Source organism: Ahaetulla prasina, chromosome 1, assembly GCF_028640845.1.
Source record: "Ahaetulla prasina isolate Xishuangbanna chromosome 1, ASM2864084v1, whole genome shotgun sequence".
In the NCBI taxonomy this organism is placed as follows: Eukaryota; Metazoa; Chordata; class Lepidosauria; order Squamata; family Colubridae; genus Ahaetulla; species Ahaetulla prasina.
This window is the reverse complement of record NC_080539.1, coordinates 348,213,984-348,241,215: the sequence shown is the minus strand read 5'-3', so window position 1 is coordinate 348,241,215 and position 27,232 is coordinate 348,213,984. Positions and strand designations below refer to the sequence as shown.

The 27,232-nt window shown below is 42.1% G+C and overlaps 1 protein-coding gene across 1 annotated transcript in view; it reads right to left on the bottom strand.

The window, feature by feature from the left end:
• PELI2 (pellino E3 ubiquitin protein ligase family member 2) overlaps positions 1-27,232 on the bottom strand; it is a 73,407-nt gene that overhangs the window by 13,092 nt on the left and 33,083 nt on the right. Inside the window, exon 3 of the mRNA XM_058162990.1 lies at positions 2,674-2,775. Within this exon, the coding sequence (XP_058018973.1) occupies positions 2,674-2,775 (102 nt within the window). The remainder of the gene's footprint in view (positions 1-2,673; positions 2,776-27,232) is intronic.

Below are 27,232 nucleotides of genomic sequence, written 5' to 3'. Positions count from 1 at the left end.
TGAGATTCTGGTTCCAACTGAGGTCATAAATTGAGGACACTTGTTTTGCTTATGTGCAAGCCCTCAAAAATGTTTGTCCCATTATGTTTTATTTAAGAATATGCTATCATATGCATTTGTTTTTGATAGCCTGGACTCGAATCAATAAACTTGCTACAAAAGCATGAAATATCTGAAGCCCACATACACTTTTTAAAATCTGTGCCTGAAGTATGTGTTTTCATGTAATATTAATAGAATACTGCCACAGGTGCAATTATTATCTAGAAATTTTATGTGTTTGATTTTCCCCCTTTTCTTTAGTAGAGGACTCAAATTAACATATACAATGCTCCATACTCCCCCCTCCCCCGCCCCAAACAACCGTTCTGTAATACAGTTTGGTCTGAGAAATTACTTTATTAAGTATTACTTTCTAGATCCATTTTTAAAAATTCAACTTGGCAACTCTCTGGGTAAAGTAGCCCATTAAGTTACAGGAAAACATATCAAAACTTAGTACAATCATTAAAAAAAAATTCAATTGTATATTTTTTTTAAAAAATTCAATATTTGCAGGTGAGTTACCTGAAAAAAACCACTACACTTCCCATTTCATGCATTGTTTGCCATTCAGACATGACACTACTTTATCTGGTAGCTTTCATTCTAATAGGTGAAAAATGTGGGACATATTGCTGAACACAGTGCTTTTCTCCCATTTGAATATCCATCTGACTTACTTTGTCAACTATGAGACCAGTGTTAGAAATATGCTCCAAAAAACAACTAGGCTGCTAACAGACAGGAAGGAGGGACAATCCCCTCCTATCTGTAGCCCACGTAGAAATTCAAGGTATCTTTTTAATGGCCTTCTGTCAAGCAAATTGGTGAAAAAGTGGAACAGTCTGTCCCTCTCCATCAGTCCATTACATTTCCATGCTAATTATGGAGGAAGAGGCTTCCTGTCCTAGCATGGAAATAATGTGCACTGGCAAAGAGGGGATGGAGCAATCCAATCTGTTCACTTGCCTTCGAAGCAATTTCTGGTTGTCCAGGCTACCAAAGAAGGCTTAAATACCAAGCTGTATCAGATAGTTGTCATAGTGAAAATATGCAGTTCAGGGCTGAGTTGCTGGGTTCTTGGCATTCTCTGAGCTTGCTTTTCTTCCTACAGACATTTCATTACCAAGCTAGGTAGCATTATCAATGCAGAGGAGTGGAGATTATTGATAGTATAGGTGAGATAGCTTGTCCGACCAGCCTTGACTGAGGCATCGCTTCTTTCTGGATTGCTTCTGAGTTATTGTTTCTTCTATGATTGTTCTTGTTTATCTGGTGTGGTTCAGGTTTACATAAGTTTTGTATCAGATGCTATTAACTACCTCAGGACTGTATAATTTCAGCAAGCATTATCACTCTCAGAAAGCCCAAACTGGTTCAGGACTACTTATCTTGTGGTATAAACACTTTTTTTTTACATTCTAGATTAGAGTCAATGTATAGGAAGCATTTAATTGCTGAATAATGGTGAGGACAAGGGGAATATGGCATGATTAATTCTTAGATGGGAGACCTAGTCATATGAAGCCAGCCTGAGCTTTTCAAAAAATAAGTAGGAGATCAATTTAACAAATAGCACTACATGTTCTGAGCTGGGAAAATCACTGAAGTAGGAAAAATCATTTAAAAAATCCAAAGAAAAACATGAATTCATCGATTTCCAAACAAACGTTGAAAATTAACTAAGGCCTTTCCAGATGGAGTGGGAAGTTGGGGTGTTTCTGTGGATCTGTTATACTAGGCATGATCTACATGGTGTAAATGGACACACTTTCAAAATAATATTGAGAGGACCAAAGTATAAACAATGCAGCTACCACTAGTTCTCACTGAAAGAGCTTTCAAAAATGCCTGTATAAGATCCATCCAAGTTCAGGAACAGGCACTGCTCATGTGTCAACCAACTAATTTTCAAAAGCATGATCCATCAAGTTCATAACAGGAAACATGTATTAATAGTTCAAAAGATCTGTTATAAAATGACGTTTTAAATATTCTACATGAAAAACTCTTCAGTGGCCGAAAATGCATGGACCTGCAGTTACATATCACTATCATGAAAATATTTTGTTGCATGCATTTAAGCTAGGAAATTACACAACTGACCACAGCTTCCTAGTGTACATTCCTGTAACTTGTAAGGTAACTACGAAATAGGTCTCTTTTGCAATTATACATAAACTGTATATTTTTCTGTACAAAGCCATAAACTGGACAAAGAAGCAATTAACATTCTTCTCCAGCAATTGTAATATTTTAATAATACAGATTATTTCATACCAAATTTGTAAAATCCAAGAACAGTGCAATACTAGGATCAATGGCTATTAGCCTTAAAGGCAGTGTGACTGTCTCTAAAGGCCATCTACTTGGAGGCCAGTAGGCTTCCCTTGTGTAGTTGGTTGGTCCTATGAGAACAGACTTCTGGATTAGATGGTCCATGGGTCAGATCCAGAGTGGTAGTGCATGTGTTCTTAATAGACAGAGACAGGGCACAGCATAAAAGCTTTCTGAGAATTATTTTTCATATGACAAATTTCCAATCCACAAGGCACATTAAAATCTCTAGGAAATCTATTTTACGATACTACAAACAATTATGGTACTTTTATGTAATGTTAGTACACTTACCTGAAACATATCAGTATCTTTATCATGCGTGTATTCTACTACAACGGTTTGATTTCGTGACAATGTGTAGGAGATACTGTGTTGGCCCTTACAACTGATGGCCTGTAGAATAAAACATTCTCTGCTTTATTTAAATAACATTTCTGCCAGAAAGAACAGTATAAAACACCTGTAAATACAATTACAAACATGACTACATTCTTCAAATTGAGTTTTTAATTTTATGTACAGTACAAAATATACTGCAGTTATTAAGTGTAGTATCATAACAAATAAAATTAAATTAAAATAAATTTCTTGGAAACCAAAAATCATCTCCCATGTAAGTTATAATCATTTATGAGTTTTTGAATGGGACAGCAGGTAGAAAGTACTGAGATCTACACTTCAATGCTTTTTTTAAAAAATAAGCATTATCTACTTCACAAAGAAAAATAAAGAAAGCGCCTTTCTGTGATTTCAATTCTATGGTATTATTTTTTGTTTTGTATATTTTACATTGGAAATACTGCTTGATGAAGATTTTCTAGAGGAAATTTGTATTTTATATATGAAAACCTATTTTTACAGATGTATTCAACATTTTATTTCAGTTTTTAAACCAGGGGTGTCCAAAGTTTTTTGAGTGAGGGCCAAATACAGAAAAATAAGCAAAGGCCCGGGCCATGGGGGGGGGGGATTTTTGTACCAGTTCTGTGGGCGTGGCTTATTTTGGGGTGTGGCTTGGTGGTCATGTGACTGGTGGGCGTGGCTAACTCCTCATGTGACTGAGTGGATGTGGCTATGGGCATAGAAACCTAAATACATAGAGACCTAAATACTGACAGCGGCTACCAGTAATCCTCGGCTTGCAACCACTCATTTAGCGACCAATACAACAGCACTGAAAAAAGTGACTTACCACCAGTCTTTGCATTTATGACCTTCGCAGCATCCCCAGTTACATCAAAAGTCAAGCTTTTGGCAACCAGCATGTATCCAGCGGGCTGATGTTATCTACTTCAGTAATGAAATGTCTCCAAGCATACAACCAAGCTCAGAGAACATCAAGGATTCCATAGTTTGGACATCATTTTAAATCTTGATTTTCATTAAGCATAAAGTCTGAACTGAGGCATTATTTTATTCTTAGCAAGGCATTAAGAATCAGAGCAAAGCCAATTTTCATAGCACAATTTCTGCTATATATGAACATCTGTATTCTTCTCAAGTACTGTATGAATTTATACAGAAGTTATAACTTTCCAAGCAAGCATTTGCAGATACAACCAACATCAATTACTGCAGCCAGGAAAGTGTCACTATCATCCCAGGACTTGCTTCTGGCTATATGCATGATCACCAAATTCATAATTTACATCAGCCACCCCATTTCCATACATAAAATGTGAAACAGCCCTAACAGAATTAGCAGTCTAGCAACCTGACTCCTTCTTACAGTTGCTTTTGCTTAAAACAATAAAGTAAAACGTATCTGTACAGATAGCTGTGTATCACTCCATGAACTGCACTGTGCTAAAGATTCTTTGGAAGTCTAAAAATAAAGAGTGCAGCATAGTAAACAGCTATAATAGATTGTTTTCCTCTCTCTTACATATTTTGATTGTTAAACTAACAGAATTAGTACCTGTAGTTAGCTAAACAAACCCTTGGACTTTAATTGGTCAGATGAAGGAGCATTTTAAAACCTGTACAGTATTTTCTATAATAGTAGAAGTAGATATAGGAGTAGGAATATTTTTTCCTGAACACAATTCCCCTTTAAACAAGGAGATCTATATAGCATATGCTATCAATCCCTATATGTCTCAGGATATAGAGGAGGAGTGTGTTTGTATTATTCATAAATTCACAAAGTATTCCTGAAACCATTGCATTCCTCCTCTGCCAGTTTTGACGTGAGCAAGCAAGAGTTACAAGAAATGACAGCATTGCAACTATAAGTAACACACTAGATGCCTCTTGTCAGCACAGCATGGTACCCATTCTTGGTATTATGCCATTTAAGAGCAGAATCTTGTATGTGTGGATCCCGCATATACCAAATGATGGGCAGAATCCATTCATCTATGCTCCCAAGCAGCTCCTTATGGCTGAGCATAATAATGTCTTCAGTGAGGGCAATTAAGGTGCCAAAGAAGGAAATGCCATTAAAGAAGACATCACGCAGGGCTGCTAGGAGAGTTCACCAAGGTTGCTTTGTTGTGCACAGAGGTGTCCACAGGCATATGACCTAATTAGGCTTAATCTGAGAGCATTAATTGGTTTGTAGGAGGAACAACAATAGGAGGGGTGGGTTGCCCTGTACATGATCCTCCAGATGCACAACAGGCCAGGCATCCTCAAAGCCTAGAATATGGCTACTTCCAGCCCATAGCAGCTGTAAGTCCTGGTAGGGGAAGCTGTAACTGTCACTGGACTGTCTCATTTCGGTCTCCAGAAGGATGGATTATACCCCCACATCTGGCTTTGATGAGCACAGGGGGAACAAAGCTCAAGCTAGGAAGGGGGCAGCCAAAGGGAGGAAAGTCACCTGCTTGCTGTGAAAGTCCACCCTTGGTCACTTTCCAAAGTATAAATCTCACCAGAATGCCGCAATGCTACCATATCAAATGAAATGTTCATTGCACTGCTGTTTGTATCATTCAAGTCAGGTGCACTCGCTGTCCTCCCCTTGCTTCTGCTTCACCTTTTGCTCATACAAACCTTGCCTTGGAATATTTTAAGCCCATTTTAATTCTCTATTAGGTTACCTAATCTTAAATCTATAAAAGCATATCCACTGCACCAAGCAGCATACAATCTATCTGCCTTTAGGACACGCAATCCTGGGAGGGGGGGAGCAGGAGACTTTGGAAGAGTGGTGGACTGAAGCTTTGAGACCCAGGGATGGATGCAGAACTGGCAGGAAGTGAAAAATGGACAACGCGGAGCTTTGGGGGCGGGGGCAGTGCTGAAACAGAGTATTGGTTCTTTCTACCAGACTTTAATCATTAACCATCCACAGAGTTTCAACTAGTTCTCAAAGAGAAACCACAAGAAGTTCAAGTATGAGAGGCAATATTCTGCTCAGTAGCAATGACTCCACCTTGCCCACTTGTCCGCCTCCCCTGCCTAAACTGCACAATCCAGCGTTGCACTTTCTAATAAATTATTTAGTATGCCTTCCACCTTTGCTTCCCTTTGCACCCCCTCCAAAGTAGCAGTCACTTTCAAGCTGCAGAAACATAGGGTCATTCTAATCAGCAGAGCAAAGGAGGCTACTATGAATGAGCCTTAATAGTTCTATCATCACTAACTTATTCTGAACAATTTCACAAGCAACAGAGATCAAAGATGCCCACTGATTGCTCCTTTATTCGCTAATGCTTCAGGCAACTAGTAAGAAGCGGAAATGGATTTCATTGAGCCACAGGATTAGTTATCTCCCCAAGTAGTTTCCTCTTGCTTTCCTACAGCCCTAGTTTAACTGCTGAAAGGAGGGGGAAAGGAGCTAACTGGGGCTGTGTGGAGGTAGTGCCCTTAGCCTTCCAGGCTCCTTAGGGAGAAGAAGCGCCCGTCCCACAGCAGCCGTTTAGTTTTGAGCTCCTGTGTATTTGCTGCAGTCTTCATATAACCCCAGATACATTCTAGCAATACGTTTGCCTGGCAAAGAGGTTTGCAACCAACTCAGAAAGGACATTTACAAAAGGGCAGAGAGCGATATGATGACGACAGTCAGTTCCAGCGATGTAAACGCCGGTCTCCATTCCTCCTCCTCCTCCTCCTCCTCCTCCTCCTCCTCCTCCTCCTCCTCTCCCATTTCCACAAAATCTCCTCGCTACCACCCTCCTTCCAAAGCAGGTATCTCTGCAGCTCCGTTTTCCCCAGCCTGGTGCCCTTTGGATGCCTTGGGTGAAAGCTCCCTTTATCCCCATTGGAGCTCCACGCATCTGAGGTAGTACCAGCCAACAGTTTTCGTGGAAAGCTCTGGGAAATAAGCAGCCCCAGCCGGCCCCAGAAGATTCACACCGCCTTGCGACGCACAACCAAACACACACACACACACGCCCCTCCTACACACAAACACACACCAAATATCCCCTAACAACGAAGCTGGAGGGACAAGAAAGTTGCCTAGCGGGGATCTCTGCGCTATTCGCCGCGGAGGAAGCGCGATCCCGAGTCTGCGCCCAGCGGGAGCCGCTGCTCCTCATCCGATTCGACCCGACCCGCTGCCCGCGGATGCAGAAGGGAGGTGGGCTCCCGCCGTGCAGACCCGGAGGTTTGAGATGGGGGCATAGCCGCACGGAGCGCGCCACGGCTGCCTAACAAAGGCAACTGAGGATTGTTCGAAGCCCTGAGGCGCTGAATCGGACGCTGCCCGAGTTCGGCCCGACTTCCACCCCGCATTCCGACTTCCCCAGAGGGACCTTTGTCTCGGCCACCTCCGGGACCGTGCGAGCGCGTCATGGAGCTAGGCGTCCTAAGGCTTTGAGTGCGCCTGGGCTCCTTTGTCAGGGGCGGGAGGGGAAGCGCCACGACCAGCATTTGCGGAGATTCCGCGGGCGCCAGCGAAACGCGGCAATCACACGCCTCCCAAGTGGCCCTTCGGGACCTCCGAGAGCCGCAAGCATTCCCGGTGCAGCGGCGCGCCCCCTCGGTCCGGCGACACTTACAGCCTCTCTGCGCTCCTCGGGATGTTCTTAGGAATAGCGCGGAGCCCCAGCCCGTGACAGTCTACCGTGGTGCCGCTGCAGGCGCATGGTGTGGGGCAAGCGCTCGCCCGGACGCGGCAAACGGCCGCCCAGGCCAAGAGGCAGGCTCCTGCCCGCAGCCACACGCCGCCGGACTCCGCTCGGCGCTTCGGAGCCACTCCGCATCTGCAACCGGGCGAGCGGCGGCTTCCTTGGGGGCCAGGACGGGGGCCGCACCCCACTGTCCACCGAGAATTTGCTGCGGGCCAATAAAAACTGACCCGCGGGCCGCAGTTGGCCCGCGGGCCGTAGTTTGGACACCCCTGTTTTAAACCTACAATATTTGCTGTCACAGGAAACGTTATAGATCCATTTCTTCTTTTTACTCTGTGAAAAATGCTATGTAGACTAGTGATGTGACTAAAACAATTGAGCACAACTAAGACAAATAAATCTTAAATGCAGTAATCCAAGCCTCTCTCACCCTCTGTCTCAGTATATACCAAATTTTAAAATATTGTGTTCTCAATCAAAAAAAGGTTTATAAAGAACACCTACAAACCAGGATTTTAAAAATCAGGGTTAACTTCAGTGATAGTAACCTGTTTTCTACATAGTGTTAAGGCAAAACCAAACCATATTATGGCATTACGTAAGAAGCCACAGATATTTGCCTCCAGAAAAAGATATATTTTTTGCCTACCTTTCAGATGGCTTTTAAATAGAAATAATTAGATGGCTTAGTATGGATTTAGAAACTAGGCAGGATTGGGCATGGTTAGTACTTAGGACTGGAAACCACTACAACATACCAGAGATGTATACTAGACTAAAAAGTTAAAAAAAAACAGCCTGGAATAAGAAAACAGCAAATTTCTTCTATAGTATTTCCAAGAAAACCATATGGATATGGATAAAACTATATGGATAGCCCTTTCATAATAAAGAATAAAATGCTAAAACTATTATTTTAGGTTCAATGCCTGCAACATAGTCCAACAAAGGTCTGTAATTCTCTGTTAACCAATATGCAACCAGCCAATAATCAGGGTTCTACATCCACCATCTTCTATGTTTTCAGTTAATTATGCATATTATAGACTATGCAGTGTATGCATGTATCTATGTTTGGATAAGGTAAAAGTAAAGGTTAAGGTTTCCCCAGTCATATCTGACTCTAGGGGGCATTACTCATCTGTATTTCTTAGTCAAGGGAGCCAGCGTTGTCCAAAGACATTTCTGTGGTCATGTGGCCAGCTTGACTATACACCAAGGCATACGGAATGCTATTACTGCCAACCGACGTGGTACCCATTTATCTATAAACTGCTACATCGGCAGGAACTGGGGCAAGTAAAGGGAGCTCACTCCATCACACAGTGATGTTGGTCCATCGTGTTCAAAGAGGACCTTGACATCTAACAGGTTGTGGGCTGTCCATAATGTGTCCTCAAGTGGCTGGTAAGACCTATATGGGTACAAAACGTTCTGCCACATGTCGGGCAGACATGTGTGAGCTCACTCCATCACACAGTACTATGATCTTGAATCCAGCTGTCAATTTCCTGCTAACAAGCTCAATGTCTTTAATTGCTGAGCCGTCACACCCCCATGTTTGGGTATACTGATTACATGTATTATTATTATTTAAACACCACTTCTCAAATTAAACATTAATTTTACTGTAATTAACAATAATAAATCTGTGGATATTGTTTTTATATGTTCCTATTTTGTTAAGACTCCATTTACTAGATAAACCTTTTTGTATATGTTTGCTTGTCTGTGTACACATACACACACACTTTGTTTCAGACAACAGAAATCTAGGAAGATTCAAATTACACAGAAAATGCACTCTGAGTAATTACCTCATATTTTTAATGTCTCTATGACCTGTAAATTGAATTAACCTTTTAATGGGTGAAATACTACAAAACTAATTCACAGTTTATAGTTAGATCATCTCTCATTCTTTGTAAGAGTGCAAATTAACAATAATAAGAGCTTTTTATCAAAAAGACATTATAACATACTGCAACAGGCATTAAAAAAGTCAATATGGCAGCCGGAATCATGGGACAGTTTTGCCCCATGTATCATAATTGCCATATCAACTTTTTGACACTCTCCCCCACACCCAATTCTCCAGCTCTATGGATGTCTCTATGTCTATATATTACTAAATATCTATACTACTAAAATTCTCATTATGGGCGAGATGGGAAGCATGTATGTTGAATCAATAAAAATAAAATGTCCTTTAACTGAATGCAAGAGTGCAACATAGAGCAACGTTTTTTGAACCAAGGGAAGTCAAATGAGTTAATTTATAGAATGTGTCCATAATCTGCTGAGTCATGTGATCTTTATTTTCAACTTTTCCATGATAGTTTCCCAACAAGTTTTTTTTGTTTGTTTTTGTTTACATTTATATCCCGCCCTTCTCCGAAGACTCAGGGCAGCTTACAGTGTATAAGGCAATAGTCTCATTCTATTTGTATATTTTTACAGTCAACTTATTGCCCCCCCAACAATCTGGGTCCTCATTTTACCTACCTTATAAAGGATGGAAGGCTGAGTCAACCTTGGGCCGGGCTTGAACCTGCAGTAATTGCAGGCTACTGTGTTCTAATAACAGGCTCTAACAGCCTGAGCTATTCCGGCCCTTGCAATCCCTTGCTTCTTCCCCCACCCAGCAAGAAGGAAGGAATAAGGAAACTTCATGGGAAACATGGCAAGAAGTTGGTTCTGCTCAAACTGCTTTTTTGTCCACCTATGACATTCATTTTGCTTCTCATCCAGGAAGCTTCATCAGTTCTGGCTGATGAGAAGCAAAGCATCAATCTTCTTTCTCAAGGGAAAAAAATATAGTCCAATTGCCTTTTGGAAAAGCACCTTTGTGACTGCCTAGTCATATAGTTAATCTATTTTAATTATTCTGCAAGTATTGGAACTTATCAAAGCTTCAAGATATAATTTCCACTAAAATAAAGAAAAAAATGTCTCTAATGCTCCTCTTACTCAGAATTCTATCCTTAAACATGAAGTAAAAGAGCTGATTTCAAAAGGTGAGCCAAATATGTTTATATGAATCAATTACAGAGCTGGCTATGCATCTGAATGTGCCCAGACAGACAGAGAGACAGACAGACAGTATCTGCATCTGCTATTTCCTCATTTTAAATGGCATAATCTCCTAAATATCTCTTGAATTCAATCTACCACATGCTTAGCCACTGATATTTAACAAATATTTGTACTACAGATATAGTTAAGAATCCAGGTACAGCTGAAAAACATCCAGCCACTTCCAGTCAAGTAATTAGAATTAAGGATATGTTTGAAAGGTTATTTGGAAATAGTTGATTACAGTCTACAAGCCAACCCCAGCTTCATAGATTGGCATTCTCAAATATCCTTTAGCAATCCTATGTTTTTTAGTTCTATTTTCTACTAGGTAAATTATACATATGTTCCTCCCACTTAGATACAGGGTGTCCTTAGTTCCTAATTACAGAAAATTAATGTCCTGTGTTTTTAAAACAACTATTCATTTAGTGCTACATGTACTTAATCTTATTTCACTGAAACCATTTGTACAATTCAAAAACCACATTCATAGGAGTTTGGTGCCTTTATCAAGTTTCTTTCAACATTTCTTTCTAAATACAAAACATTAAAAGGGTCTATGAGCTAGATATCTCATTATTCTTGATGATTAAGTTAACATTCTTTAAAATGGAAGCTCAGTGGCTATTAAGAAGAAAACAAAAAATAATTATTCATAGCTTTAAAAGGAGTTCCAGTTATCTTCTATAAATATATAGAAGGCTTTTAATATTCAAATAATACCAAGACAGGTGCAGAAACCAGAACCTAACAAAAAGACAAAGCTAACAAACTTTTTTTTGTTATTATATGGACCGCTGGATCCTAGCCAACACCCAAAACATAGGAACATAAATTCCTGCTAGCTTATCTGCATCCCAAACTGAATACAGAAATGCAAAAAGCCTTGCACGGCATACAAGTTATATCTCTATCCTACACTACCTGGCAAACCTATATTGCTGCTTGCCAACTCCTGCTCTGATCACAGAATGGGAGAAAGAATGAACACTGCAGTTAGTAGGGATATTATCACCTCAATCAAGATCACGTGAAGTGTTAATACCACTTTATAATGCCTTGGTAAGGCCACACGTGGAATATTGCATTCAGTTTTGGTCGCCACGATGTAAAAAGGATGTTGAGACTCTAGAAAGAGTGCAGAGAAGAGCAACAAAGATGATTAGGGGACTGGAGGCTAGAACATATGAAGAACGGTTGCAGGAACTCGGTATGCCTAGTTTAATGAAAAGAAGGACTAGGGGAGACATGATAGCAGTGTTTCAATATCTCAGGGGCTGCCACAAAGAAGAGGGAGTCGGGCTGTTCTCCAAAGCACCTGAGGGTAGAACAAGAAGCAATGGGTGGAAACTGATCAAGGAGAGAAGCAACTTAGAATTAAGGAGAAATTTCCTGACAGTTAGAACAATTAATCAGTGGAACAACTTGCCTGCAGAAGTTGTAAATGCTCCAACACTGGAAATTTTTAAGAAAATGTTGGATAGCCATTTGTCTGAAATGGTGTAGGGTTTCCTGCCTGGGCACGGGGTTGGACTAGAAGACCTCCAAGGTCCCTTCCAACTCTGATATATTATTATTATTATTATAATTACAGAAATAGTATTGTTTACTTTTTTTCCTATCTCTTTCTCTGCTTTTGATCATTTGTCTCTATTTATCAATTAGAGAGACGAGCCAGTATAGTGTAGTGGTTAAAGTATCAGGTTATAAACCTTGAGACTGTGGACTGTAGTCCTGCCTTAGTCACACAGTGAGCTGAATGACCTTAGGCCAATTACTTTTTCTCAGCCCTGGAAAGAAGGCAATGGCAAACCACTTCTGAAATCTTGCCAGGAAAATTGCAGGGACTAATCTGGGCAGTTTCCAGGAGTCAGAACAGACTGAAAGACACACAAACACCCAAAAAACACTCTATCATGATTCAAAGAAGCATTGTTGTATTTCTTAGCAATGCTGAATGTTTAGCAAAAGTTCAGGGTGCTAAAAAGATAGGAGTGTAACACTGTCTATTCCAATTACGAAAACCACAATGTGAGATAACGCTACACACAGTAATACACAAAATACTACACTGGAGTTACATATTGGTCCCTAATTCTCACTTCAACGAGGATAGAAACTACAAGGTAATTTTAGGAAATGCAGTATTTTCCTCATGGGATAATATACTATGCTTTAGACTTGTCTCATTCAATTACTATAAAGAACAATTGAGATAATATTCCAAAAGTGTTGTGTTAATACTCTGCATCATAAATAGTATTCTTCAAATTAGAAGTTATTAAAATGCAAATATCTCCCTATAAAGAGACAGTGGAAGGTTTATATAAATGCACAAATGACCACTCAAAAAGAAAAACCACAAGTACAGTTTGGTAACTTGTTCTCTCCTTCACTATGGTTTCTCTGTAACATGTGAATGGAGGAAAACTGCTAGGTGTAATTACAACCAATGCAGAGGACAATGAAACAAAAACAAGAGTATATGTCATCCCAAAAAAACAGCACCTGCTTTGATCTGTCTAGATAATAGATTTTTCAGACCAAGTCGCAACATAATAAATACTTTGCAGGTCTGCTGTCAACATTACAGGTGCTGTAGTGGAATGGACTCCTGCAGCAGCCAGAATAGGGAGCTTTCTAATTGTTCCTGGGGCTGATGTGAAGCCAGAAAGCCTCCTTAGGCAACATATTACAAAGAAATAAACACCTTCCTTAAAGGAATGCATCTAAGCTACATAGTGAATGCCCAGGAAGTGCCTGGATAATTCTAAAGGTATTATTGGAGCAGGAAAAAAGATGTATAAAATAAAATATTGATTCAAATGAACAAAACTGAAAATCTTTAGGAAGGCATATATATTAACATTATATTTGTTCAAAATAACATATAGTATATATGTTGTGTCTGCGCCCCCCCGAGCCGGGCCTCCTGCCAGAAAGTGACTTGGAAAGTGAGGGGGAAGGGCCGTCAGGACTTACCTCGGGAGCACCGGCTTCCCTGGCACAGCTCCAGGAGCCAGAGGCAGGCCAGGTGGAAGAGATAACGAAGCCTCCGTCCCCTGACTCTTTCCCCCCCAGGCCACGCCTTCAGACCCAGCTGACAGCAATCAGGCTTGGTTGGACCCTAGGTTTCGTAGGCAGGAGAGGAGGGAACAACAGAAGCAGGGGTGGGGCAGGCCTAGGAAGTGCTGAGTCATGGAGCCACACCCCACAGGATATAAAGGCAGCCAGAGCTGCTGGGCCTCTTCGTAGCAGGCAAATCAACTGAGTAACTAAGAGCTGAAGTTTGTTCCTGGGTGACTCATCGGTGTCGAGGGAGATAACAGAGACACTTGGCAGACACTCGCTATTCTGCTGCCAGAGCTGATAGTGCCGGCTAATTAAGCCATCACTTGGATGGAGGCGAAGGAGGACAGAACAATATAACATTATATTTGTGTGAAATATCGTACAGCATATCTAATTAGAACGTTCCCTAACTTGCCTGAAAGCACCACGATATTGCCAAGAGAAAACTGACCTACCTAGTGGAATATGGCACACTTCAGAAGTAGCTAAACACACAAAGGATCTATCCATTAAAACAGAAAAAAAAACTTATACTGGTAAATAAGGCAGAATTTCTTGATACTCATAAAACTGTTCCATTAGGAAAGAAAGCAATTTATAAACAAAAACTGAAGGAATCTTATGTGAAGTTGGCTATATTCTCATATTAATTCAAATTACACCATAAATCCCAAATGCCGTTGAAGATTATGAATCCAGAGAAACAAATCAATAGATAGTCATAAAAGTGAAGTGAGTGATATAGAGATTTTCCAATAGATGAAGAAATGATTTTGTAGGGAGTCTAATATATACGAAATAGTTTACATTAAAAACAAATGAAACATTTTGAGACCCAGAGCTAAGAAATGAATGAAGAAGCAGTGTACTATACACACTGAAAAGCAATTAGTCTTAGAAAGGTACATTAGTATCCAAATTATTATAATACAGAAAAATCTGTCATTCTTGGATACACAGATAAGCTGCACTGACTTTTTTCCCCTGAACAACATTCTGTTCTCATCTGTTCCAGACAAACTCAAGATATGTTCTTGCAATTATGGAACTATGGTCTCACAATTACAGGATCAGAATTTATAGGACATATTATATTGCAGGACAAGAAAGGATGACAGCTAGACTAAAATATTATTGAAATTGATTTTATCACTGAAAGAAGTTGATAAGGGTGGGGGGAATGAAACATTGTCAGTGCAAATCAACCACATACCGATTTCCTATTATGGTACTATAAAGAATACTTCATGGGCTTTTTGTTGCCCTTTTTTTTGGGTAAAAATACACATTTTTGTATGTAATGTCTGGTCTTTATAAACATTACAAAATGAACAAATACTGTAAACAAACAATTCTACAAGCCCATCTTTCTTCGAATAAACAAGTTAAATCAATGAGCAAGGGACTATAAATTGCAATTGGAGAGGACAACACTTTCAGGAAAGGCCACATACAAGCAAGAGTACATTCCAGGATTAACAAAATGTAAAATATAGTTGCATATAGATTTATTACATACAGATTTAGCACCAACCGAAACATATTGTTTGGGATAATGAAAAAAAAACACTGCCATTATCTATTAAGAAATAGATTACAGGTTGGAAATTGGAAGCTTTTAAAAAATAAGGCAACAGTAATTGGTAAGAATTAGCCATGCCTTTACTACCTCTAGAAAACAGCAAAGCACTCTACTTAGGACTGTCTTTAAAGAAAACTTCTAGAAACTTCTACTAATAAACAACAGCTCCAATAATAAATTATACAGTATTAACATAACATAACATAACATAACATAACATAACATAACATAACATAACATAACATAACATAACATAACATAACATAACATAACATAACATAACAACAGAGTTGGAAGGGACCTTGGAGGTCTTCTAGTCCAACCCCCTGCCCAGGCAGGAAACCCTACACCATTTCAGACAAATGGCTATCCAACATTTTCTTAAAAATTTCTAGTGTTGGAGCATTCACAACTTCTGCAGGCAAGTTGTTCCACTAATTAATTGTTCTAACTGTCACGAAATTTCTCCTTAGTTCTAAGTTGCTTCTCTCCTTGATTAGTTTCCACCCATTGCTTCTTGTCCTACCTTCAGGTGCTTTGGAGAACAGCTTGACACCCTCTTCTTCGTGGTAGCCCTTGAGATATTAGAACCCTGCTATCATGTCTCCCCTAGTCCTTCTTTTCACTAAACTAGACATACCCAGTTCCTGCAATCGTTCTTCATATGTTTTAGTCTCCAGTCCTCTAATCATCTTTGTTGCTCTTCTCTGCACTCTTTCTAGAGTTTCCACATCTTTTTTACATCATGGCAACCAAAACTGAATGCAGTATTCCAAGTGTGGCCTTACCAAGGCATTATAAAGTGGTATTAACACTTCACGTGATCTTGATTTTATCCCGCTGTTTATGCAGCCCAGGACTGTGTTGGCTTTTTTGGCAGCTGCTGCACACTGCTGGGTCATATCTAAATGGTTGTCCACTAGGATTCCAAGATCCCTCTCACAGTTACTACTACCACATATATGGTACCTGTGCGTTTTGGTTTTTTGCCTAAATGTAGAACCTTACTTTTTTCACTGTTGAAACAAATGACACAGCACCAAACAAAAACTAAACAAAAACCACAATGCAATAATTATATATTGATTCAATAAAACTAGCTTAGAGCCCACTAAACAAATGTGTGTACTGTACACTAAAACAACAATACATTTAAAGCAATGGCCTGGAGTAAGACATTATGCATACATCTAGAATTATTTAAAGTAGGTTCTAACATGGAATTGTCAGCTAAAGCAAAGTAGGGTAAAACAACTAAACCCTAGAATAAACCTATGATAATATTATGGCAGACCCTGGAGACAGCAGAATAGAAGAGAAAGCACTGGAAAAATATCACAAAATACAAAGACCTACAAATAGAAGTAGAATGACTGTGGCAATAGAAAGCAAAGATGTAATAGTGATAAGCACCATTGGTGCAACCCAAAATATCTGGAACACCACCACTGCCTATGGCCTGATGCAGGCCTCCCAAGGCCTTCCCAATCTCAGACATCCTGTGCTTCTCTTGCTGCCGTTGGAGTACCCAAGGCCCTTGGGTTTTGCCCCCTAAAGAAGTTATGCCATTTTGGCGCCATTGCAAGGAATTGTGGGCATTCTGAAAATGGTGACTGTTTCTGGGAAGCAGCCACAAGGTCCAGACATGTATGGCCTGCCCCCCTTCCCCAACATGAGGTCCAGAAATCTTCAGAAGGTAAGAGTGATGGGTGATGGGTGAGACACAGGCAAATAGCCTGCAGGTACCCAGTGGTGCAGGATCAAGGGGGAAGAGAGACAGGGAGTGCTGCAGCATCCCTGTGATTAGTTGTAAGGGCCAATGACGCTGCAACTTCAAAATGAGGTCAAGTAACTTTTCGGAATGTCTGTTGTAACTTCAAATGGCTGCTAAATGATTGGATATTAAATGAGGACTACTTTTAAAGATAAGAGTCTGCAAAATATGAAGATGGAGAAAAAAAGAAAACTGGATTTCAGAACAAACTGTGGAAATTGCTAAAATGAGAAAAGAAGCCAGAATAAGAAAGAAAAATAATCTAAGAAATGAATTTAACGAAGAGTTTTAGAGACCTGTTAGAAATGACACAAAACAGTATTACATTGGCAAAAACACTGAAGATGGAAACAGACATGGGAAAACAAGGACTCTTTCAAAAGATTTCTGAATTCAGAAGGCGATTCTACCTAAAGCATGCCAGTAGACAGATAGTAACTATTCAAAGGAGAACAAAGGAAAATGGAGGGAACATATTGAAACACTATACAGTTGTGATGTCAACATCCAAGATACTTTAGAAGATATTCCCTACTTACAAGAATTCCTAGTACTATTAGATGAAGTTAGATCAGCACTTCATTCATTATGAATATAGACGAGATATAGACGAGAGGTCGAACGACTAGCCTTGTGGTGCAACCAAAACAATCTGGAACTGAACACACTCAAAACCGTAGAAATGGTGGTAGACTTTAGGAGAAACCCTTCCATACTTCCACCTCTCACAATACTAGACAACACAGTATCAACAGTAGAAACCTTCAAATTTCTAGGTTCTATCATATCGCAAGATCTAAAATGGGCAGCTAACATCAAAAACATCATTAAAAAAGGACAACAAAGAATGTTCTTTCTGCGCCAACTCAGTAAGCTCAAACTGCCCAAGGAGCTGCTGATTCAGTTCTACAGAGGAATTATTGAGTTTGTCATTTGCACCTCTATAACTGTCTGGTTCGGTTCTGCAACCCAACAAGAAAAACACAGACTTCAGAGGATAATTAGAACTGCAGAAAAAAACCAACCTGTCTTCCAATGAGGACCTGTATACTGCACGAATCAAGAAGAGGGCCGTGAAAATATTTACAGACCCCTCGCATCCTGGACATAAACTGTTTCAACTCCTACCCTCAAAACGACGTTATAGAGCACTGCACACCAGAACAACTAGACACAAGAACAGTTTTTTCCCGAAGGCCATCACTCTGCTAAACAAATAATTCCATCAACATCGTCAAACTATTTACTGAATCTGCACTACTATTAATCGTCTCATAGTTCCCATCACCAATCTCTTTCCACTTATGACTGTATGACTATAACTTGTTGCTGGCAATCCTTATGATTTATATTGATATATTGACCATCAATTGTGTTGTAAATGTTGTACCTTGATGAACGTATCTTTTCTTTTATGTACACTGAGAGCATATGCACCAAGACAAATTCCTTGTGTGTCCAATCACACTTGGCCAATAAAAAAAAAAAAATCTATTCTATTCTATTCTATTACCAACTCAGATATACTAACTGATGGAATGCCCACTGAAGCAGCAGAAGAATAATCAATAAAGGTTTTAATTAAGCTTTGCCCGTGATGGCAAATCTATGGCACGCTTGCCCGAGGTGGCATGCAGAGCCATCTTTCTGGGCATACGAGCTGTCGCCCAACTCACCTGCTGCTGCATATGTGTGCGATCCGGGTGGTGTTCAGGCCTCTGGTGTGCATGTGCGAAATTCCAGAGATCCAGCTGTGTGTTTACGCATTTGCAGATGGTGTTTGCATGTTTGCATGCATGGATTGCACGTGCAAAAGCTGTGCACATGCGCAGGTGGTGCAATTATGCGCGCAGTACCTGGGGGAGCTGTGCATAAGCTAAGTGCTTACCTGTTTGGTACTCAGTGAGTAAAAAGTTCGCCTGAGCTACGCCATCAAATCTGGAGAATGGCACAGTGGCCAACAAAATCAGAATAAATCAATCTACAATACCAAAAAAGGAGACTTTATTGTTGTTAGTTGCGAAGTCGTGTCCGACCCATCGTGACTCCATGGACAACGTTCCTCCAGGCCTTCCTATCCTCTACCATCCTCCGGAGTCCATTTAAGCTCACACCTACTGCTTCAGTGACTCCATCCAGCTACCTCATTCTCTGTTGTCCTCTCCTTCTTTTGCCCTCAATCTTTCCCAGCATTAGGCTCTTCTCCAGTGAGTCCTTCTTTCTCATTAGGTGGCCAAAGTATTTCAGTTTCATCTTCAAGATCTGGCCTTCTAAAGAGCAGTCAGGGTTGATCTCCTCTAGAACTGACTTGTTTGTTCGCCTTGCAGTCCCAAGGACTTGCAGGAGTCTTCTCCAGGACCAGTGTTCAAAGGCCTCAATTCTTTGGCGCTCAACCTTTCTTATGGTCCAACTTTCACAGCCATACATTGCAACTGGGAAAACCTTGCCTTGACTATACGCACTTTTGTTGGCAGGGTGATGTCTCTGCTTTTTAGTATGCTGTCTAGATTTGCCATAGCTTTCCTCCCCAGGAGCGAGCGTCTTTTAATTTCTTGGTGCAGTACCCATCTGCAGTGATCTTGGAGCCCAGGAAAATAAAATCTGTCACTACCTCCATTTCTTCACCATCTATCTGCCAGGAATTGAGAGGGCCGGATGCCATGATCTTAGTTTTCTTAATGTTGAGTTTCAAGCCAACTTTTGCACTCTCCTCTTTCACCCGCATCAAGAGGTTTTTTAGTTCCTCTTCGCTTTCTGCCATTAGAGTGGTGTCATCTGCATATCTGAGGTTGTTGATATTTCTCCCGGCAATCTTAATTCCAATTTTTGATTCATCCAGCCCCGCCTTTCTCATGATGTGCTCTGCATATAAGTTAAATAGGCAGGGCAATAATACTCAGCCTTGCCGGACTCCTTTCCCAATTTTGAACCAATCAGTGGTTCCGTGTCCAGTTCTCACTGTTGCTTCTTGACCCGCATACAGGTTTCTCAAGAGACAAATAAGATGGTCTGGTACTCCCATCTCTTTAGAAATTGCCACAATTTGTTGCGATCCACACAATCAAAGGCTTTAGCATAGTCAATGAAGCAGAAGTAGATGTTTTTCTGGAACTCCCTAGCTTTCTCCATGATCCAGTGTATGTTGGCAATTTGGTCTGTAGTTCCTCTGCCTCTTTGAAATCCTGCCTGTACTTCTGGTAGTTCTCGATCCACATACTGCTGGAGCCTAGCTTGCAGGATTTTAAGCATAACCTTACTATCATGTGAAATGAGTGCAATGGTGCGATAGTTTGAACATTCTTCGGCATTACCTTTCTTTGGAATGTAAACTGACCTTTTCCAATCCTGTGGCCACTGCTGAGTTTTCTAAATTTGCTGACAAATTGAGTATAGCACTTTTACTGCATCATCTTTTAAGATTTTGAATAGCTCAGCTGGAACACTCTCTCCTCCACTAGCTTTGTTGTTGCTCAGATTTCCTAAGGCCCATTTGACTTCACATTCTAGGATGTCTGGCTCAAGGTCAGTGACCATCCCATCGTGGTTAACAGGGATGTTAAGCTCATTCTTGTATAGTTCTTCTGTGTAATTTGCCACCTCTTCTTAATCTCTTCTGCCTCCCTATTCTATTGTTTTCTTCTATTTCTTTGCACTGTTCATTTAAGAATGCATTCTTATCTCTTCCAGCTATTCTCTGGAATTCTGCATTCAACTGAGTGTATCTTTCTCTTTCTCCCTTGCCTTTCACTTCCCTTCTTTCCTCAGCTATTTGCAAAGCTTCCTCAGACAGCCATTTTGCTTTCTTGCCTTTCTTTTTCTTTGGGATGGCTTTAGTTGCTACCTCTTGTACAATGTTACAAATCTCCGTCCATAGTTCTTCAGGCACTCTGTCTATCAGATCTAATTCCTTAAATCTATTTGTCACCTCTACTGTATATTCATCAGGGATATGATTTAGTTCATACCTGAGTGGCCTGAGGCTTTTCCCTACTTTCTTCAATTTAAGCCTAAATTTTGCAAGGAGAAGCTCATGATCTGAGCCACAGTTAGCTCCTGTCTTGTTTTTACTTGTTTATAGAGCTTCTCCATCTTTGGCTGCAGAGCACATAGTCAATCTGATTTCTGTGTTGACTATCTGGTGATGTCCATGTGTAGAGTCGTCTCTTGGGTTGTTGGAAAAGAATGTTTGCTATGACCATCATATTATCTTGACAGAATTCTATCAACCTGTGCCCTGCTTCATTTTTCCTCCAAGGCCAAATTTGCCTGTTATTCCGGATATCTTTTGGCTTCCTACTTTAGCATTCCAATCCCCCATGATGATAAGGACATCATTTTTTGGTGTTAATTCTATGAGGTACTGTAGGGCTTCATAGAACCGGTCAATTTCATCCTCTTCAGAACCAACGGTTGGGGCATAAACTTGGACTACTATGATATTGGTTTGCCTTGGATTCAAACTGAGATCATTCTGTCATTTTGGGGTTTGTATCCCAGTATTGCTTTTCCTATTCTTTTATTGATTATGAAGGCTACTCCATTTCTTCTGAGGGATTCTTGCCCGCAGTAGTATACCTGAGGGTCATCTGAATTAAATTCACCCATTCCTATCCATTTTAGTTCACTGATTCTTAAGATGTCGATGTTCAGTCTTGTCATCTCTTGTTTGATCATGTCCAGCTTACCTTGATTCATGGATCTTACATTCCAGGTTCCTATGGAGAAAAAATCTTTACAGCATCAGACTTTCCTTTCACCACCAGATACATCCACAGCTCAGCGTCCTTTCGGTTTGGCCCAGTCACTTCATTCTTTCTGGTGCGACCGCTCTTCCCCAGTAGCATATTGGACACCTTCCGACCTGAGGGGCTCATCTTCCGGCGTCATATCTTTTTTCCTTTTTGTACTGTCCATGGGGTTTTCATGGCAAAGATACTGGAGTGGGTTGCCATTTCCTTCTCCAGTGGATCATGTTTTGTCAGAACTCTCTGCTATGACCTGTCTGTCTTGGGTGTCCCTGCATGGCATAGCTCATAGCTTCATTGAGCTATGCAAGCCCCTTCGCCATGACAAGGCAGTAATCCATGAAGGGGAAAAAGGAGACTAACAATATTGTACTATACCCTTAATTTCACATGCAAGACAATTCAACAGAGATTAGAGTCTTGCATGAGAAAAGAGATGCCAGATGTTCAAGCTGGCTTTAGAAAAGGCTGAGGAATATGAGACATTATTGGTGATGAATGCTGGATTTGAGTAATCTCAGAAAAAAATGGGAATCCCAGAATACCTCAGTGTTCTCATGCGAAACATATATACAGGGCAGGGAGTCACAGTATAATAGCCCTCCTAACTTCTGATCATAATAAGCAGGCTCTGTTACAGTTGTAACTCAAGGACTCCAACTGCCAATGTCATTCAAAGACGCATTCTTTTTTCCACATAAACTTGACTGCTTCTTCAATTTCTTTCCCAGATTAAAGCACAATTGGCTCTTGGGCACAACTATTTTGTTATTTTAAATACAGAAATGCATAATGCCCTCAATTTACCACCACATAAAAAGAAGAAACCAATAAGAGTTTTCTCTTTCAATCCCAAACATTGTGGCCAGTGATTAATGAAATCTATTTTGCATTTTATTGTCTAAATTTCTGTTCATTACTTCAACCTCTTCCATTATTCGCAGTCTGTTTCTGATGTTTGCCTAAAACACAAGTTGTGATTTATTACTAATGGTTAGAGATTATTTCTCCATCCTGATATGAGAAGTTCCCTGCTGGTCTAATAAATCTGCACTATTATCCCTCTGATTTCTCAGTCTGTTAATATATCTGACCTTTCCTGGGACTGAGCAAAAGTTTAACTTCTTTATGGAATTAGACTTATATACTTAGACTTAGACTTATATACCGCTTCACAGTGCTTTACAGCCCTCTCTGAGCAGTTTACAGAGTCAGCATATTGCCCCCAACAATCTGCGTCCTCATTTTACCGACTTTGGAAGGATGGAAGGCTGAGTCAACCTTGAGCTCTATCAGTAAATACAATATGGGCACCCCTACAGATTCCGAATCACCCTTTCCCCCCCGAATATAAATACCTACCCAGCTTTATTATGTTGCATTTTTGCAATCTCTCATGAAAATTGTGTGTGTATGTTTTTGAGTCAGAGAAAGACATAAATCTTAAAATGAGTAGAAAGGGCGTTGGTTTACCTGAACGCGTCTTCTGTCGATTGCAGGGACAGCAGTCAGGATGGGGAATGACTCCTGTCTGATGACAACTGAGTCTGCCGGTTGAGAAGCTCCTCCTCTTCCTTCTGCTTCCCAGCTTTCAGATGAAGGAGATACAGCAGACTGGCATGCTGAGCTGAAAAGACAAGGTGAGTACGCCCGCCCTTCCCTGCCTAAGTTGTAACAGATCCCCGGAGGACCAGGAATAAACAACAGGGTGGGGCTGACTGCTGTCCCTGCAATCGACAGAAGATGCGTTCAGGTAAACCAATGCCCTTTCTCTTCAATTGCTGGGACAGCAGTCAGGATGGGGACATGCCAAAGCTGCTACCCTATAGGGAGGGATGAGAAACTGAGTCCGACAGGCCCGGAACTGGAATAACCCTCTGGAGGACCCTATGACCGAAGGCAGCTTCGGCTGATGCAAATCTGTCCACCTTATAGTGTCTAATGAATGGTGAAGGAGAAGACCATGTGGCAGCCCTGTAGACCTCCTCTAAAGATGCCTGCGTAGCCCAGGCCACTGAGATAGAGGCACTACAGGTCGAATGGGCTGTAATGTGGCGCGGAATAGGAAGGGCTTGAGAGGTATAGGCTGTGGCAATAGATGCCCTCAGCCATCTCCCTAAAGTGGGAGAGGAAACCTTCTGACCTAATGAAATTGGTTGAAATGAAATAAAGAGAGCCTCCGTTCTCCGAATGGGAGAAGTCCGTTTAAGGTATATCTGGAGAGGTCTGCAAACATCAAGGGTATGTCAGGAGCGTTCTAGGGCATGGGATGGGTTGGGACAGAAATTGGGAAGGACCAATTCCTGAGCCCTGTGAAAGGGAGTGTTGATCTTGGGAACAAACATGGGATCTAATCTAAGGACTACTTTGTCCGTGTGGAAAACACAAAGGTCTGGTCTAGAAGAAAGGGCTACTAACTCTGAAATCCGGCGAGTGGATGTAATCACCACCAAAAAGACTACCTTGTACGTCAAATATTTCAGACCCACCTCCCGTAAGGGCTCAAAGGGAGATTTGGTGAGGGCATTGAGAACCTTAGAAAGGTCCCATGAAGGATAACGGTGTAAAGTGGGAGGTTTGAGATTGGAAGCAGTTCGTAAAAATTCCCGAATGAGAGGGACCTGGAAAGGGAACCCCTAGCCCTGCATACCCTGATGGAGGAAAGGGCGGCTACCTGCCTGCGTAAGGTGTTAGGGGAGAGACCCGCATCTAACCTGTCCTGGAGGAAGTCCAAAATTCGAGAGGTGGAAGCCTCTGTGGGAACCAAGTTTTTCTTAGAGCACCAAGAAGCGAACTTGGCCCAAGTGGAGTCGTATATCCTGTTCGTGGAAGCTCGTCTAGCTGACTGTAAAGTCTTGATGACTTGAGGCGAGATGTCTGCTTCCCTCAGGAGGCGCCTGAAAACCGCCAAGCGGTTAGCTGAAGCCAGCCTGCTGACGGGTGTATCAGGGATCCTTGAGTCAGAACCACCTTGTGAGGCGGAATCCTCCAAGGAGTTTGGACTGACAGCGCTTGAAGGTCTGCAAACCAGGGCCGGCGAGGCCAATGAGGTGCTATCAAGACGATATCCGCTTGTTCTTCCAACAGCTTCCTGACTACTCTGGCGATCAAGGTGAGAGGGGGAAAGATGTACAGGAGGCTGGAAGGCCACCTGCTGCTTAGAGCGTCCATGCCTTCTGCCCCTGGAGAAGGAAACCTGCTGAAGAATCTCGCTTTCTGGGCATTGGCCCGTGTGGCAAAAAGGTCGACCTGTGGGGAGCCGAACCGTTCCGACAGTTCCCCGAACAAGTCCGGGTGTAGGCTCCATTCCCCTTGGTCCACCATGGCTCGACTGAGCTTGTCCGCCTTGACATTCGCCACACCTGAGATGTGAGTTGCTCTTATCGATTTGAGGTGCCGTTCTGCCCAAAGACCCAAACTCTCCGCCTCCCTCATCAAAGGACGAGAGTGGGTCCCTCCGAAGCGATTGACATGGGCCTTTGCAGCCATGTTGTCTGTCTTTATGAGAATGTCCTGACCCTGAACTCTGTCCTGAAAAACCCGTAAGGCCAGGTGAATGGCTCTCAGCTCCAGCCAATTGATATTGATATTTCCGACTCTAGGTGGGCACCCCAGCCATAAAGGCTGGCATCGGTGGTCAGAACCAGACGACTTGGTTCCTTGAACACCGTGCCCTTGCTCACTGCTGGGGAAATCCACCAACGAAGAGATCTCTGAATCTTGGCAGGCAGAACTACTCTGCGAAGGGAGGCTCCCTGCAGCTTCCTTTGGAACGGAAGAAGAAACCACTGTAGGGACCTGAAGTGGAGACGTGCCCACGGGACTATCCCTATGCAGGATACCATTTTCCCTAGAAGTTGGGATAGTGACCTCAGAGAAACTGGACCCCCCAACGTGACTGACTTGACCAGTGACCGCAAACTGATCAGGCATTCCTGAGAAAGAAATACTGAATTGATGGATGTGTCTATGACTTCCCGCAGGTGTTGGATGCGAGTCGTTGGTACCAAATGGCTCTTTTCTGTATTGATGGAAAACCCATGGCTCCTCAAGACCCGAAGGGTCATAAACAGGTCCAGACGGGCTAGATGTTCTGACCTGGATTGGATGAGGAGATCGTTAGATAACACTGAATTCTTATTGGCAGGGTCCGAAGATGACCGCCAGGGCAGCCATTATCTTGATGAATACTCGAGGAGCTGAGGCTAGGCCGAATGGGAGAGCCCGATATTGATAGTGCCGACTCGCATGACAAAACCTCAAATATTTTTGATAGGCCGGGTGAATGGGGAAATGGAGATATGCTTCCGTCAAATCTATTGAAGTAAGGAAGTCCCCTTGGCGAAGGCCCTCCAAGATGGTCTGGTCCTTTTGAACCGCTGATAAACTACTCGAAGGTTCAGGGATTTTAGGTCCAGAGTCGCTCTCCATCCTCCTGACGACTTCTGAACCAGAAAGAGGCGAGAGTAAAACCCCTGCCCCTGCTGATCCTGAGGAACCGGCTGAATTGCTCGAATCTCTAAGAGGTGATCGATAGCCGATTCCAGCAGGAGCTGCTTTGTCCGATCCCGCGAGAGGGGGCATCGGAGAAATTGAGTTGGAGGGGTGGAGAGAAACTCCAGAGAGAGGCCCAGCCGGACCGTCTCCCTTATCCAAGAGTCTGTGGTTGTGATCTCCCACTGGCTGGCAAAGTAAGCCAGGCGGCCCCCAATGGGAAGATCCACGGATCCGTCAGCGGTATCTGTGGAAAGGGCGACCCCTTCCCCCTCGAAAGGGACGTTTGGAAGAACCTCTCTGACTAGGGGTCCCCTGCCTATCCTGTGACCTACTCTGACGGGAAGGGAAATAACACTGGGCTCTGCTTCCTGTGGAACCTTGATCTGAATTTCGAAAGGAGCGATAGGATGAGGAAGCCGAAGGGCGGCTGTCTGCTCTGCAAGAAAGAGGGGGGAGAACCTTACATTTTTCCTTGGTTTCAATGAGTAAAGGTTCCAGAGGATTTCCAAAAAGCTTGTCTCCTTGAAACGGAGCAGAGGCTAAACGCCATTTATTCTTAGCATCCGCCTGCCAATGACGGAGCCATAATAGGCAGCGTGAAGCCACTGTGGATCCTATGGCCTTGGCTGCAAAGCGAGAGGCACGCATAGTGGAGTCAGCTGAGTACTCTAAAGAAGCCACAATCTTATTGATGTCCTGTTGAGAATGGACATCAGAAGATGGTAAACGGTCCTGTAATTGTTTGATCCAAAGGAGGGCAGCCCTATTGAAAAAGGAGGCCGCTAAAGATGACTTGACAGACCAAGCAGCCGCTTGGTGCGTCTTAACTAAGGAATATTCGGAACGCTTATCCTCTGGTTTAAGGTTTTCCTCAGGGGGCCCAGCCGTGACTGAAGGGGAAACTAAGGCTACCACAGGGGAATCTACTACAAGAACCTGAAGCAATTTAGAAACCTCGGGGGCCGACTTCCAGTGGCACCGCTTTCTTCGCTGGACGCCTGAAAAGGCACCCCATGCTGAGGTATCGTAAAAGCCGGCGAAAACAGCGAAAATCAGCTGCTCACTGGCTTGAAGTACCTTC